At 40.9% G+C, this 16,070-nt stretch overlaps 1 protein-coding gene across 1 annotated transcript; it reads left to right on the forward strand.

The window, feature by feature from the left end:
• Nucleotides 1–5,970: 5,970 nt before the first annotated feature.
• On the forward strand, nt 5,971–12,509 carry GORASP2 (golgi reassembly stacking protein 2). Its single transcript, XM_053472312.1, has 10 exons — nt 5,971–6,147; nt 7,850–7,930; nt 8,377–8,580; nt 9,023–9,109; nt 9,438–9,568; nt 9,854–9,986; nt 10,477–10,600; nt 10,762–10,845; nt 11,335–11,406; nt 11,782–12,509. The coding sequence occupies exons 1-10, from the start codon at nt 6,085–6,087 to the stop codon at nt 12,030–12,032; spliced, it is 1,230 nt and encodes a 409-aa protein (XP_053328287.1). The 5' UTR covers nt 5,971–6,084; the 3' UTR covers nt 12,033–12,509.
• Nucleotides 12,510–16,070: the final 3,561 nt, after the last annotated feature.

Consider the following 16,070-nt stretch of genomic DNA (forward strand, 5'->3'; position numbering starts at 1 on the left):
AATAAATGTCATAGTTTTACAGTAATTTAACTGTTTAATGATAGGTAAAGAAGATACTTGTTTATATGCAGAAATTTACCATGTTAAAGAGGCGTCTTGTATTTTCTTCCATTTGTATTGTATTCTATTTATATTATATACATATAAATATATATATAAAATATAGTATATATATTAATGAAGTAAGTTCTAAATAATGTTTGTAATTGTAATCCAGTGTCTTTGTGAGCCAAAGAAATCTGACGAATGTAGTGGAAATTGTAATTATTATTCTAATGATCCGAGAGTCAAAAAAACACAATAATTAACATTTAAACGTAGGCCGGGACAGAACTGTGGATTTCCCAGATTCTGGGGATTTCCTGCAAGTGAAGGTTTATATTTAAAGCTCAATAAATCAATACTTTCCTACAGGTACCCACAATGTCCATTTTTTTAGTAAGTCCTCCTTATTCTATTTCCTTCCATTGTTGAAAAATCACACCCCATTAAAGGTCCCCAAGGGGTCAACAGGCGCACTTACCACAGGGCGAGAAATAATTGAATTAAGGCAGAAAATATCTTATAATAAGGCCCCCCCCCCAAAAAAATGAGGCCCAAAGTACATGGAAAGCAAAGAAAAGAGCCTAGCTCTGGCACGTGGTGCACCAGCCTTGTGTGGAGGGTCTTAGGAGATCATTTATTTTGCCCACTGGTATGAAGACACTATCGTCCATCCATGTGAGACCATAGTATGCGTCATAACTAACGATCCATTGCTGATTACACATTTAGCTTGTAGAAGTGTCCTCAAGGCACCCCGGGAACAAAGCATTATTGGAAAACCCCAAATAATAAAAAAAACTGTACTTTTTAGAATAATTTATGGCTGATTCATAAATTCCATGTTATTTACCAGATATTAAACCTATTATTCCCTGCTGCAGTTGCACTACTTCTCTAAGCATTGAACTGTATGTGAACTTTATGTACGGTATGTGTGATGTGTCTCAACTTATTGACCTTTACTAATATATAATCTATGGATATTCTATAGCATATATAAAGACTGAGCAGCACCATACTTTAGAGTCTGTAAATATATAATATGTGCTATACCATCAGCTTTCTGCCTGTCCTACCCCTCCATGCCTCTAAATGCAGATCCCCTGTTCTCTTGCTATACACACTCACTAGATGCTTGCTGCTTTTGTGAAGTGGAGCTGCAAGTGATGAGGCACTCTAAGAAAGGCAAATTCACCCAAGAAATAACGGGTTAATGCGTTGAAAACAAGCAGTTGTCATTTGGACCAAATCTGTCATCATTCTTGGTGTATGAACCGGCAGATTGGGTCTCATAGGCATTTCCCAGCCTTGCCTGGTATCAGAGAGGGTGTTTTTTTTATCCTCTGTATAGAAGACAGAATACAAAAATGAAACAAATAAATATAAACTTTCAGATAAAACGGATGCAATAATTATATATTTTCCCTAAATGGTGGAGTGGTTTGAATATTGCCCTTAATTGTCATTTTTATTAACGTTAGTGATCATCACAGGTGGCCACCTGGCTACTGTGTACTTGCTTACAGGGCATTCTACTGAGCCCATTTATTCTCACTATAATTGAAAAATAAATGTTGTCATATTGGTCTTCGAGAAGCTTGTGGAACCCTTTAGAGGATCAGTTCTCAAAGATTAAGATAAAAGGTTGTGTACTTTTTCAAGACCTTGGAGATCCCGTCTTCAGATGTAATGTAGTTTACTCTACAGAAGAGTATCCCAGTCCTCATGAGTTCACCTACAGTTGACAATACAAACCCAAATCAAGCCAGCTTTAAACGGAGGAATATGATTAAATATAATTCAGCATATCTACACCCCATACCAGAGATCCAGCCCACCCCAAAAAGTGCCCACAACTGTCCACCTCTTCTGACGCCAGCAGTCGTGTCCCCTCTACCTCTCTGTATGCCCGCATGTAGCGCAGGGAGGTTTCGCTTGATTTACATAGTTATATAGTTATATAGGCTGAAAAAAGACATGCGTCCATCAAGTTCAGCCTTTCCTATATCTGTTAATTTGTTGCTGTTGATCCAATAATATCTGTTATTAGCTCAATTCCCAGCACTAGGTAAAATTTGAGGCATTACCCATAGTTACGCTAAAAGTGAAGTTTTATTATGTGAATTTCCACTTCATTAGAAGTAAATGCAGACGTGGGACATTGTTCTATACAACTAACTTCATTGCTATAACTGGATCAATTATAAACCCCACTGGAAATGAATACATTACGGTAGATTTCATTCGCAAATACATCCTCAGGATATATGAATGAAGTCTACAATTATATATTTAAACTGCCGCTAAACATTAAGCACATTATTTCTATCTTTTATAGATTTCTTTTTTTGTTTAAATGTACTTTTTTTTGCCCCGGAAGTCAAACATATGATCAGGTGGGGTTTCCATTTACCCGTACCCACATTCCCTCCGCTCACACCATAAAATGGTCCGAAACCTTAGCTTTTCCTACAATTCTTCACTTTTTCCGGATGTACGTACTGGAAATTAAAAAGCACAGAATTGTTCAGCTGGACCCAGGAGTCAGAGAGTCAGGTATTGTGACTTTGTGACTGAAGTCACTGCTTCACATAGTTTTATCAGGGCACGGTATATTTGGAAAGAAATATGGTGTGGCACGATAAAATGGTCCGCATTATGTGACTATAAAATATTAAAGATAATATGCAATGCGGTTTAAATTTTTCAATAAAAGTCTATGTTAAATCAGAATTTTTACTTCTTTCCTTTTGGTGACACACATCAAAAATTTTGCAAACCACATGAAACGAGTACTGTTGCACAGAGTTATGTGTTATTGCATAGTTATGTAAAAAAGAGCAATTCTGGTGCAAAGTGGTAAAAAGTGGTGCATTTACCATAGATACACGTTAAATATTCCATGTCATTGCATCACTTTTACCACTTTGATCTCCCCACTTATATTAAAAGTTACACAGGATGATTCCATAGCTGTTATTAGACTTCAATTCCCATCATCTAAAAGCCAACAGGAACCGCAGTACCACGAGAACTTCACAAGTCTAGGTCAGATAACTTGGTTTATTCCATTCTCAGTGTAATTGATGAATATGGCATTGGATATTATATAAAATATACATCCCTGGTTGTTGAAGACACAAAGGGGTCTATTAAATACTATGCATCATCATGGATAGACCCCAGTGAGCTCCTCGTGTAAGACAGTCTGCATTGGTCCTGCATAATGCATAGGTAATGGCTTAATGGCTTCATCACTGATAAAAGGGGCTTATAAAGGTCCGGTTCAGCCCTTCTTTCACTAAAAAGCTCACTGTGGTGCACTCTTTGTTATGTATAGCGATATCAGGGACTTGAAGTGTTCATCTCCCATGAAAACTGGACCATAGAAGGTCAGTGTGCTGAAGCTCTGGAACTGCAGCTACTCCTAAAGCTAAGGTTTTTCACCCCCCTATTAACAAATTCATGTTAAAGTGCGTACAAAGTAGGGCTGTATGGGATACTAAACATTTAAGCTCTGACTTATATACCAACAATAACATTTTTGAAACTACAGCTTTGTTGTTGTGTGACGATAGTGAACAAAATGTGCTGTTCTACTTTCTTCTGTCCTCTGTGTCAGCCCAGAGGAAAATCCCCATCTGTATATTGGATTCATTCTACCCGCATGACTAGTAAAGAGTGGGAATGGGAGGCTTGTTTCCTCTGCACATGGCAGCCAACAGTCTCAGACGTATGTTTCTGCCTTTATGTGTCTTTTCATTGAGGTGCTGTTGGTTTCCCTCTAGGCACCGTGAGCGATATGTCTCTGATGTCTCTGGACCTGCGTTTTACCCTGAGGGGCAGCCCCTAGAATTTCGATGGTAGCGTTATTAATGTATCTTGATCCGGAACATGGATCCAGCACCAGCAAAGGGTCGCCAAAGGGGGGGCTAAAGCCCCTAGTGTCTTGGTGGGCAGCCAAGTCTCTGAAGCTGCAGCCTGCTTCCTTCCTCAGCCCTCTTCTCGATAACCCCAGACTTTTTGTTTTTCAATGTGAAACATAATTTAGGAGGCAATTCTTTAAATATTTTCCAATTTGCATTAGTAACACTAACAGCAGAACCTTTGCTATTTTCTCACAACCTGAAACAATAAATCATGAATATTGGAGACAAATTAGGCCGCGCAGGGGACTGTGCAACACGCGAAGAATGGTTTTTAAGACATCTGCACATTTACACTACCAGCAAACCTCTCCATGTTGGACGACACAAATACTGAATCCAGAAATACTGGTGGCCAAATAGGCAGGGAGGGGGACTTTTCTTCCTGCAATCAATTTGGAAATGTCTGTGAGACGGAGTGATTGCAGTTTGCATGGGTTGGGCACAGGTGACAGCAGGTGTCTATAAAAAAGTACTCGGATGACCCCTGGGATACCAGTCTGCCCGTGCCTGCCCTGTGCCCTCAATTATTTAAATATATTTCTAATTTTGGGGGAAATTCAGTGCCCTGTACCATGGGGCTGGATGATGGTCGAGATGGTCCATTTTTGAAGCTTGTTGCTGGATATGTGTATCCGTCGGTGCCGTGCTGCTGTTGTGGGGTCGGCGGTCTTGCAGTTCAAAATCGAGTCTGGATTCTTAAACCTCGAGATGCTGCTGTAAGCGAAACGCATTGGAAAGCCCCCCCTGAAATTTAATTTCCAAATGAAATTTGTTGTCTAAACACAAATGCGTGTATGTGTGAGTATTTGGGGTCGGAGTGAGTGTGTGTTAGAACATGTGGACTGAACCAACCATATGGTAGGGGAGCTAAGAGGTGAAGGTATATGGAGCTTAAAGAATATTAAAGAACATTGCTTCTGCTTTATATTAGATAGCTTCATTTTTACATCCAAATTATTCATACAATATTTATTAAACATTATGTTTTATTGCATGAATTTATATAAAGAATCACAAAAAGGTAGGTAAAATGTTGACTCGACACAAAATGTACAGCACGATGTACAGCACAATGTACAACACAATGTATAGCACAATGTACAGCACACGTCAGCTTCCTATTGGCCTTTAGCACCAGATCTATTTCGGAACTCTCCTGATTACCTGTATCAACTCCTGTTATACCCACCGTACAGCACTGCGGATTATAATGGAATTATATAAATCAACCAATTAATAATCAGAATAATGACTGTATGATAGTAACTGGAGCCTAACAGTCACCTGGCATGGGGATGACTGTAGGACAAACTACTCGTCACAGCCTGCCCCTTTGATGTTAGTGGATGGAAGACCATGCAAGGGTTATTGTATAGGAATGGCGCCTTGGAATAGTATTGAATGGAAAAGTGATGTTTCACTGAGAAATGCATATTATATGTTCTTTCTATACACCAGTTATTCCGCCCCACCGGCTTTACACACATAATACATAATACTCTGTGATCCATGTACTGGCCGGTGTATATCCTCCTCCTAACGGCAAATGCTTTTCAGAAGGACTCCTTATATAACTATTTCTTTGCCACCGTCAGTGAGTCGCTGCAATAAAAACCCTGCTCTGGATGATTATTAAAAGGTTAATATTGGAGGAGGCATGTGATATGTGATATGTGATATGTGATATGTGATATGTGACATGTGAATGTTCAAAATGCATTAACCAATATATAAACAGTGCACCCAACAAACACCTACATAGCTATATATTTGTATGAAACTTTATTTAAAGTTTCGACGTTTTCAGTGACGTTTAAATTGACCCTTTTTTTTTTAACAATATCTCTCGGGCAGCTATGGCGATAACAAACAGTAACGCTAGGGGGAGCCAAAGATCCCGTTTGCCAGTAGCGAGAACACTCGCATTCCGCAGCAGTCTGGGCGGCAGCCGCTAGATATCGCTGTCGCGGGATCGTCAGGGTCTTTCGTGCTCCCAGAAGCCTTCGGTGCTGCCAGTTTGCCACGTAACAAGCTGCGCTTCAGTGCGCTGTCACAGGTAGAGACAGGGACCGGGAGCTTCTAGTCCTGTCTGCCGGAGGGGGTGCGAGACATGGGGGGCTCGCAAAGCGTGGAAATCCCTGGAGGAGGGACCGAAGGCTATCACGTCCTGCGGGTAAGTGTGTCAGTCGCTTCGGAGCTGCGGGCGGTGGTTGCTGCATCCCAGTAGGCCTCTAGGAACTGCCTGCTTGTCAATGTGCCTGCCGTGTACACAGCGCTGATTAGCATCATCTATAGTGTATTGCTTTCTGACAGGCAGTGTCATAGTCACCCCTTATTTATGGGGTTTATCAGTAATGCATCCTGCAGGGAAAGCATCCCACAGCCATTACTGCCCTGCACCCTTCATATCCTCTAAGCATCTGCAGTAAAGCCGGAGTGTTATAGCAGCCATCGGATCATACTATATAATATAAATAAAAGGCTTCATAACGTCCCCGCTACTTGGACCCGGTGTTCATAACTTAGTAGATTTACCCCTCACCAATCATATTATCATTTTATTTATATAGCAGTTTCCGCAGCGCTCCTTACAGTCCGTACAAAGGGTCTGACGGACAAACGTTAGGTAACGGGGGTCCGGCTCACAAGCTTACGATCCAGAGGGAATGGGGTGTCGAGAAGTATGAGGTAATTAGAGGGGGATATTCTTCGGGGGGGGGGTTGGATCTTCAACTGGAATGGATTATACTAAAAGACACGATCTCCTAATAACTACTTTGGGGAGCTGTGAGAAATGTCATTCTTTTAGTCCCAGTTAACGCGACGTTTAGGAGTTCGGATGCATCCCTTATAATAAAATACATCTGTAAATGTACCGTACAGTACATCGCATCGCGCTTACCCGGGGAATATCCGCAGGACCAAATAGGCGGTTATTATTGTGAAAAAAATAATTATCAGTTATTAATTTCCCAAAGCAGCGTGTAATGGCTGAATGCGCCTGTCTGCATTGTGGTCACTGCTGCATAGCTGCCAATGTGTAACCCTCGGTGCGCCACCGAGATAAAAAACATTTCCCCGGACAAGCGGAGCAAAATATGAGCCGCAATCTAGGATTTTAGTATTTGTTGGGTCATTCTGGCCGGGGCTATATGGCTGGCAGGAGAGCACAAGAGGTAAATGCATAGGGGGGATTCTGCCCAATCTCACTATACATTTGTGTGTGTGGGGGGGGTTAATTAAAGGGGACACTTGGCTATCATATGCATTAAAGTGTGTATGATGGCTGTAAGGGTACCTTTTAATGCCATGTAGAGCATATAGATATTGTATGGTAATGCTGCTGTCTGGCTATTGTTAGACCCTTCTGTCCAGACTCTGCCCAACCCCCGGGCCGTGTATATTCAGGTTACCGTGCGACCTGCTGCGGCTTCCTTCAGTGAAAAGCTTTGGTTTTATCCGATAGATAAGTCTGTAATGGTGACGTGTTTAGCACGTTTTCCAGGGTCTGGGTATTGCTTCTCACGTGAAATGTCATTAGATGGGTTTGGCTACATAGAAGGATAGAGCAGAAACTCACCTGTTTAATGGAGTCAGCACCTCTTATCCCCTATGGATGCAAATGTATATAAGCCCCCCCCCATTCTCTCTGTGTATTTAGCATGTTTTGATGGGGTGTTACTGTGAAAATACATATTCAAGTAATTACCAAGTAGTTTAAATGGATTGATTCGGGGCTGTACACTTCACGAAGCCCCCAGCGAAGCTGCTATAACGAGGGGCTGATCAGTGCTTCAAACCATATTTTTGTGGACAGATTTCTCTTGATGTCGGCCATTGTTTAAAGTTTCTACCAATATATTTTCCATATTTAGGTACAAGAAAATTCCCCTGGACACAGGGCCGGGCTGGAGCAGTTCTTTGATTTCATTGTTTCGATTAACGAGATAAGACTGGTAAGTTGTGAGTAGATTTGCCTGACATTACTGTCTCTGTTGTATTGCTAATATTGGGCTTGCATCTCAAGATCAACACCTCCTTTAGCTATCCCCATCCTCAGAAGAAGCCCCTCCTTCATAAATGATCCTTTACTCATATAAAAACCCAACTTTATAAGTGTAGCCTGTGTAGTATTTGTACCTTCTCTACAGCGTTTTGGGAAGTCAGTAGAATTATTTTGCACCAGAGGGTTGCAGGCCATTAATTCCATCATATTAAATCATCTTTCCTCTGATTGAGATGAATGAACATCTGAACATCCTGTACAGTGCCGTTAAAACGGATTAGGAGCAGTGCATCATGGGAGAGTTTTGGGTCTGGTAAATCTATTTAGAGTCAGAAGTCTTCTGTGTAACTTTCTTTTCCCGCTGTCTCATTGCTCAAAACCAAAATTATCTCCTAGAATAAAGACAATGACACCCTTAAGGACCTCCTGAAAGCCAACGTTGAGAAGCCTGTAAAGATGGTGGTTTACAGCAGCAAGACGTTGGAGCTGAGGGAGACGACCGTGACCCCGAGCAATATGTGGGGAGGACAGGGCTTGCTGGGGGTCAGCATACGCTTTTGCAGCTTTGATGGAGCGAATGAGAACGTGTGGCATGTGCTGGTAAGGTTATCATTGTTTCCCGGGGGGGGGGATCCATTACAGATTCCTGGTGTCTGCGGATCATAGCTCCTAAATATTTACCGCTGTTCTCCAGCATCATGGATGTTCTGGGAAAATACCTGCAGAACATACATCTTCTCACTATTGGGTGCTACAAAAAACAATTTGTAGGAAATGCGGCCTATGTTTTTGGTTGACCACAGAAAATCTCTTTATTTTCAAGAATGCTAACGCAGAATATGCATATCTTAAGTCACAAGACCCCTGAAAATGATGTGCCTCGCTCGCACGCACCTCTTGTGTGTTATAGAACAACTTATTTCGGTATACACACTGTATATACCGCTTAGCTGGCGTATTGGTCAGTGATGTTGGAAGTGTGTAAAAGTTCTGCTGTATACTATGTGCCGAGTTCTTAGTAGTTTGTTTATTTTTATGCCAGGAAGTGGAACCGAATTCTCCGGCTGCTTTGGCTGGTCTGAGACCCCACACCGACTACATCATTGGAGCGGACACTGTAATGAATGAGGTATGAGCTTTACTTGTTACATTACTCTGTATTCTGTACCACGATTGCCATTTGTGCATCCGGACTCTTACTTGGAAATACATTTCTGATATATCATGGTTAGCTGCAACGACGTAGATGACTGCAGACAGAGCTCTTTCATTTATATGCAAGACAATAGAAATACCTCCTCATCCGGTATTAAACTGGGCATTTCTTTTTATATTGCGAGATGCTCCCTCATGTTCTCGATCAGATAGTTTTCAGGTCGCGTGGTTTCGGTTAGATTGAGAGTTTAGATACGGATGTGCTGATGGTGCTGCTCTAACACTGAATTTATTTTTTGCAGTCGGAGGATCTTTTCTCTCTCATTGAAACTCACGAGGGGAAGCCGTTGAAACTTTATGTTTACAACACGGACACAGACAACTGCAGAGAAGTTGTCATAACGCCTAACTCTGCGTGGGGAGGAGAGGGCAGGTAAGGGGATTTATATATCCACGGCCCAAGGTTGTTATACGTATGAATGTGATATGGTTAAAAGAAACTTGGTATTATTGTCCCTTTTGCTTTGCAGAACTCTCCATAACATATTACCTTCTGGATTGTAAGCACAATGAATGCCAGAGCAGCCATATAATCTGATTCCAGATCTCTATTTACTGCTAGTATTGGGCCTGACACGTAGGGCATTTTTAGAGCGTGTTATGTAATGTGTCATGTCTGTAATAAGTCCCCTGAAGCCGTGTCCTGTGATTCTTGTAGTCTAGGGTGCGGTATTGGTTATGGATACCTACATCGGATACCAACACGGCCGTTTGAGGAGGGAAAGAAAATCTCTTTGCCTAGTCAAGCTCCTGGGACACCCCTGAGTCCCCTAAAAGATGGGTTTACGGAGGTATGTTACATGCTTTGCCATATTGTGATTGTTTTAATGCTTAAAAGTGTATAGTACAGATTTAGTGGTTTTTTCTAATGTGGGTAAATGCATGAAGGTTACTGTTTTCCTTTACCAGAGGTGAGTATGTCTTGGGCTTATGCCATTATAATAAACGTACCTCAAAGCAGGACAATCATCTGAAGACCACACATTATCATTGAATTTATATATATTGTGTTCAGCAAATTCTGTAGTGTTATGAGAATGAGGGGAGTACAGAATTAACAAGAATGATGTCACTCTGGGTGATGTGCATTTGCATTTAGTCATATGACACAAGAAGAGCGCATAGATAGGAAGAGGACTGTTTAACACAAGATCTGTCCCTTTCCTTGCGTTGTGGGTCAGGGAATTGGTATTGTTTTGTGCAGGCACAATGGCAACTTAATTTTAATATTAGGAGTTGTTACTATGCTTGGGTTCGGTAGTAAATGCGGCTATTTTTTAGGTGCAGTTGTCTTCTGTGAACTCTCCTCCTGCCGTACCGCTCGGAGCCTCCGGTATAGAAGCCAGCCTTTCCGGACTCTCTCTCGGTTCCAACACACCTGCAGTCAGTAGTGCTCTTAATTCAGGTACAGATCACTTGCTATTTTAAAGAAACTTAAAATATTGAAGCATAATCAGTTATGCCAATAAATGAAGAAAATGGCCTTCTATTAGCTTGCATATGGAAATATTTTTTTAAAATTTTTAGAAAATGTTTTTCCACAAACTGAAATTTCTTTGTTTTCAGGTTTACCGACAGTACCTGTATTAACTCCCCAAATTAATCATTCCCTCGCATCTGTTCCTCTAAACCCAGCCGTTTCCCTCCCAGGTAAGTGGAATTTAAGATAGTACAGATCTGACGAGAGAATGTCTTTTGTATGAAATGTATGAATTTTTTTCATACGTTTGTGAGTCGCACCTGTGCTCTGAAGGCTACAGCAATCTCTATAGATGGTGAGATTTATAGAGTATTTGACTTGGTAACCAAATAAGGATTGTGAAATTTAATTTGACAATGTATGAATTCAGGACACTTTGTGTACAGTTTCATCTTTTTAGCCTCCAATGGGTTAAAATAAGTTTGGACCGTAGAAGAAAGCTGTACAAAACTTCCCACCTGCGTTGCATGTTTGGTTTGATCATTAGAGTCTCGTGTCCGTATTTAATGATTTTATTTTTATTTTTTTAATTTATTGCATATAACCGTGACAATTAGCATGAATGGTCATTTGTTCTGTGTCTCGATACTAATAATCATGGTTGAAATATTGAGGCTTAATTCATTTCTGGTATAACCTGAACTTTCCTTCTACTCAAGGTCTCATGCCATTATCCACTGGACTCCCTATGCTTACAAATCTGCCTAATATTCCAAACCTTACACAAAATGGTAAGTTTTACTGAAACCACGCTAGCCTTGTTACTTTTTGCTTCATATGCTTACACTTATATGAAGAGCTGAAAAAGTATCTTTATGCGAGAAAACAATGCAGCATCTTGTATATATTTATATATATTTTATATATATTTTGTATGCAGTCCATTCTGACGCTCGGCAGATATGTAACTAGTTACATCAAGTTAAAATAAACATTTGACCCAACTCTGCATAAACAAACCTGCAACAAATTGACGTGTCCAGCTGCCAATAGCTAAATAAACTAAACGCAGCACATTGCAAAATATTCCCCCTGCACATTTTACAAAGGTTGATTAACTCCTTTTATAAAGGTTGACACGTCTGTTTTACTTATCTTCCTTACAGTTTTTAACTTGCCTCCCCTCGGCCCTTTGAATCTTGCTGGGCTTCCACCGCTTTCAGTACCGTCTCACCTTCCCGCGTTTCCACTGGCACCTCTTCCTAGTGAAATCATCCAGTCGGCGCTGGACCACATCCCCGCTCCCACCACAGAAAGCGCAACGGTCGCTGCCGAAGACCTAAGCCACGCGGCCCCTCCGGTCACAGAGAAAGTTACCGTCAGCAGCACAGAAACACACACTGCCGAAACGTCCTAGAGGGCAACCTTTTTGTACGGATTGGCTTAATGTATTTAGCCACAGAAAGTGTTTGTTTCAGGATACAATCAATCATTCACTTCATACTAGTTTGTACTTAAATGTAGGAGACCTGTAAATAAATTAAGGTAGCTATGAAGATGAGGTCGCTGAAGGATGTAGAAAGTGGAGATGGGAAGACGCCGCATTCTCAAATGGTTGTAAATTATTTTAAATACAGGGGAACTTCCATCTGAAGTGGTCTTCAATAAAGTTAGACGTGCACTCAACGTGTGTATGGTTTATGCTCCCTTTCAGCTTGTAATTCTTTGTTAAATGGCTTAAGCTCTTTCTAGCTTCGGACGGGCGAGCGATGTGCTGCGATCTGATAGATCATTAATACCGTGCACAGCTTTTACAGGGAGTATCGGAGAAGTGATGTTATAGTTTAATCCGGGGTATATGTACACAGCAATAAATGACTGGAATTTTACACTATTATACACAGCACTTTGTCATTTTTCTCTAACGGCTATGCTCTTCTTCCAAAGGATACGAGGCATATACAATGCTATAAACCCAGAGTTGGACCAAGACTCTTGGATAAATATCAATCTATGCTACAGTTTATTTTTTAGACATTTATAGTAATATAGTTTAATCCTGTAAATTTCCAAAACATCCCTTTATCACGGCAAAACCAATTGTACTGATAATGAGCAGTTCGAATGATTGCTGCTGGACTAATAACTGAGCGCTGCCATTACCCAGTGTATCGCCTCACTGTATCTATACCTTTTTTTGCTTCCATTGTAGATCAGTTTTCTTTATCACTTCCGCTACCCGATCTCCTCCATGGATTCAGTGCGTAATTATGCACCAATACCTATTAATCTAACCACGCAAGACCTCAGGCTTAAGCATACTCTATTAACACAGATCGCTTACAGACCTAAACCATACGCTATAAAAGCCACACATTACTCATCCCGTACAGACATTGTGACCTGGTACAGAAAATGGCAGAAACATTTGGTTTTAACTCGCACTTTGATTCACTATGAAGGGCCAAATGGCTTGTCCAGCAAGAATGCCTGTGCTGGCCCTGTATACCACATAAGTCACTATGTAAGGGGACTGAAGAAGGTTCACCGATTTAACTATACAATACACAGGGCCAGCCAAGCTGTTCCTGCAGCAGTAGTTCACTGGAATTGGACCTTCATAAATGTAATTAACAAAATTATATATATAATAACGGCAATCACGTTGCTATTATGCTCAGGCAAGTGGCTCTCCTACTCCCCATTCACAAATCACAAGAATTAGAATCCCAGAAGATAACATTTTTTAAAAAGAACAACCATCCTTGAAATTTCAACTTTTATTATTTATTACTATTTTGGCTACATTCTCTACAATTTCAGCAGCATCTTAAAGAGACAATGTATATTTATGTACAATGGAAAAATGTAATAGCTTGCAACATTGGAAACGAGGCACAGTTAACTGTACAATATTAAATGGTATCCTGCGTTAACACGGTCTCCTCTTCTGTAACATGAACGAAATTACACATTTAAACATTGTGAATGTGAATAAGGACCAACCCCTTAACGCTACGGAAATAAGCGATCTATTCAAACAACGGGCACGGCTGCCTTAATCCGCCGCTCGAGGGTCTCCTTTCATTTGTGCAGTAACGAAATACAGCGTCTTAAAGAAACAGTCCACAGCTTGCTAGGCAGTTAGAAAAAGAAGAAAAAAGCTTATTAAGCCAAGAGAAGTATTTTTGAATGGATTTTACAGATCTAACCCCCGCAAATTGGAGTCTTCAAACGCCAACTTGCCCCGGGAAAGGTGCATAACATGGTACAGTACAAAATCTTACCCGGAGGCTCCGAGCTGTAAATTTCCAAAACATCCCTTTATCACGGCAAAACCAATTGTACTGATAATGAGCAGTTCGAATGATTGCTGCTGGACTAATAACTGAGCGCTGCCATTACCCAGTGTATCGCCTCACTGTATCTATACCTTTTTTTGCTTCCATTGTAGATCAGTTTTCTTTATCACTTCCGCTACCCGATCTCCTCCATGGATTCAGTGCGTAATTATGCACCAATACCTATTAATCTAACCACGCAAGACCTCAGGCTTAAGCATACTCTATTAACACAGATCGCTTACAGACCTAAACCATACGCTATAAAAGCCACACATTACTCATCCCGTACAGACATTGTGACCTGGTACAGAAAATGGCAGAAACATTTGGTTTTAACTCGCACTTTGATTCACTATGAAGGGCCAAATGGCTTGTCCAGCAAGAATGCCTGTGCTGGCCCTGTATACCACATAAGTCACTATGTAAGGGGACTGAAGAAGGTTCACCGATTTAACTATACAATACACAGGGCCAGCCAAGCTGTTCCTGCAGCAGTAGTTCACTGGAATTGGACCTTCATAAATGTAATTAACAAAATTATATATATAATAACGGCAATCACGTTGCTATTATGCTCAGGCAACCAGTATATGCTAGAACCTGGGCATGATAGGAGTGTGATTTCAATAACAATATTAATCACACTCCTATCATGCAAAGTCAGCCAGTACATGCTGGAATCTAGGTATGCCTGGGCATGATAGGAGTGATATATATATATATATATTGCATTTTTTGTAAAATTTTGGTGTTACTTTTAATAAAAACCAATAATATTTTTTTTGTTGTGTTACTTCACTTTTAATAAAAACGGTTAACACCAAAATTGGACAAAAAAATGCAATAACTATATATATAATGTCTAACAGCAACCACACTCCTATCATGCCCAGGCAGCCAGTACATGCTAGAACCTGGGCATGACAGGTGTGATTACAGCCTCCCTATGCCATGCCACCACCCCCCTATACACACATTCATTTACAGATACTCATTCATTCCCTTAATCACACATACTTGCTCATAACCCTCCCCCACCACCTTATCTGAACTGCAGATCTCTCACTCGCAGACTAGTGCAGGGGCCCTGCTGCTTCCTCTAGAACAACTTCTCTGGGACCGCCCCCAGGGGAAGAAGGAACGGAGCAGAGTCACGTGATGTGCATTCACGTGAATCCGCTGGGTTCCTGCTTTGCCTGGGCGAGATGCTGCTCGCACACTGTGCAACCAACGTGCAGGTAAGCAGTCCAGCCCCTGTGGAAGATTATTTTTGGCCATTTCCTTTTATTTCAGCATTTTGCCGATAATGCCCTTTTCGGCTGATATATTTTGGCCACCGATATATCCGTGCATCCCTAATTTATCTCCCCTCCATTTGTTCTATTCATGTAGTCTAGCACCCAGAGCCCTCTACCGCTCCATTGAGGCAAGTGGCTCTCCTACTCCCCATTCACAAATCACAAGAATTAGAATCCCAGAAGATAACATTTTTTAAAAAGAACAACCATCCTTGAAATTTTTGAATGGATTTTACAGATCTAACCCCCCGCAAATTGGAGTCTTCAAACGCCAACTTGCCCCGGGAAAGGTGCATAACATGGTACAGTACAAAATCTTACATATGTTAGACGAGTTTAACCGAATAATCCAGGTCTGTATCTGACATAATTCAACTTGCCTCTTACAATAGGTGCTTCTATTTTTTTTTTTCAATAGTAAAAGCAATGTTATTTAGCAGCAAATAAAAGCGCCATCAAGGAGACAAAAAAAAATGCAATATTCAAATTGGAGAAAGCAATACTTTTGAACGTTTGTACAAGGATCAAAACCGGCTGCTGAGAAAAAACAAAAAAAAAAAAGGAATAACTGAAAATTGCATCTGTACACAATTTACATTAGCAGTAGAAGGGAATTTCTCATTATCCCGCATAGGCCATTTCGGATAAGGATTGCCTGCGTCAGGTACCTACTGTACAGGCCTTAAGTGTGTATAATAAAAGGATTAGTACTGGAGGAATGATCCAGACTCTAAAGAAAATCCAGAGCGCTGCTGGTTTGCGGATTAAACCCGGCTCCAGACTTCATCATGAAAAGCTGAACAGATCTAACGA

This window comes from Spea bombifrons, chromosome 7 (assembly GCF_027358695.1).
Source record: "Spea bombifrons isolate aSpeBom1 chromosome 7, aSpeBom1.2.pri, whole genome shotgun sequence".
In the NCBI taxonomy this organism is placed as follows: domain Eukaryota; kingdom Metazoa; phylum Chordata; class Amphibia; order Anura; family Pelobatidae; genus Spea; species Spea bombifrons.

Bases quoted from the DNA above. Each gene is read 5' to 3' on its own strand.
- GORASP2 (XM_053472312.1), top strand. From the start codon at position 6,085: ATGGGGGGCTCGCAAAGCGTGGAAATCCCTGGAGGAGGGACCGAAGGC. The intron at 6,148-7,849 runs GTAAGTGTGTCA...TTCCATATTTAG, and splicing joins AAGGCTATCACGTCCTGCGG to GTACAAGAAAATTCCCCTGG. The intron at 9,569-9,853 runs GTAAGGGGATTT...TGATTCTTGTAG, and splicing joins GCGTGGGGAGGAGAGGGCAG to TCTAGGGTGCGGTATTGGTT.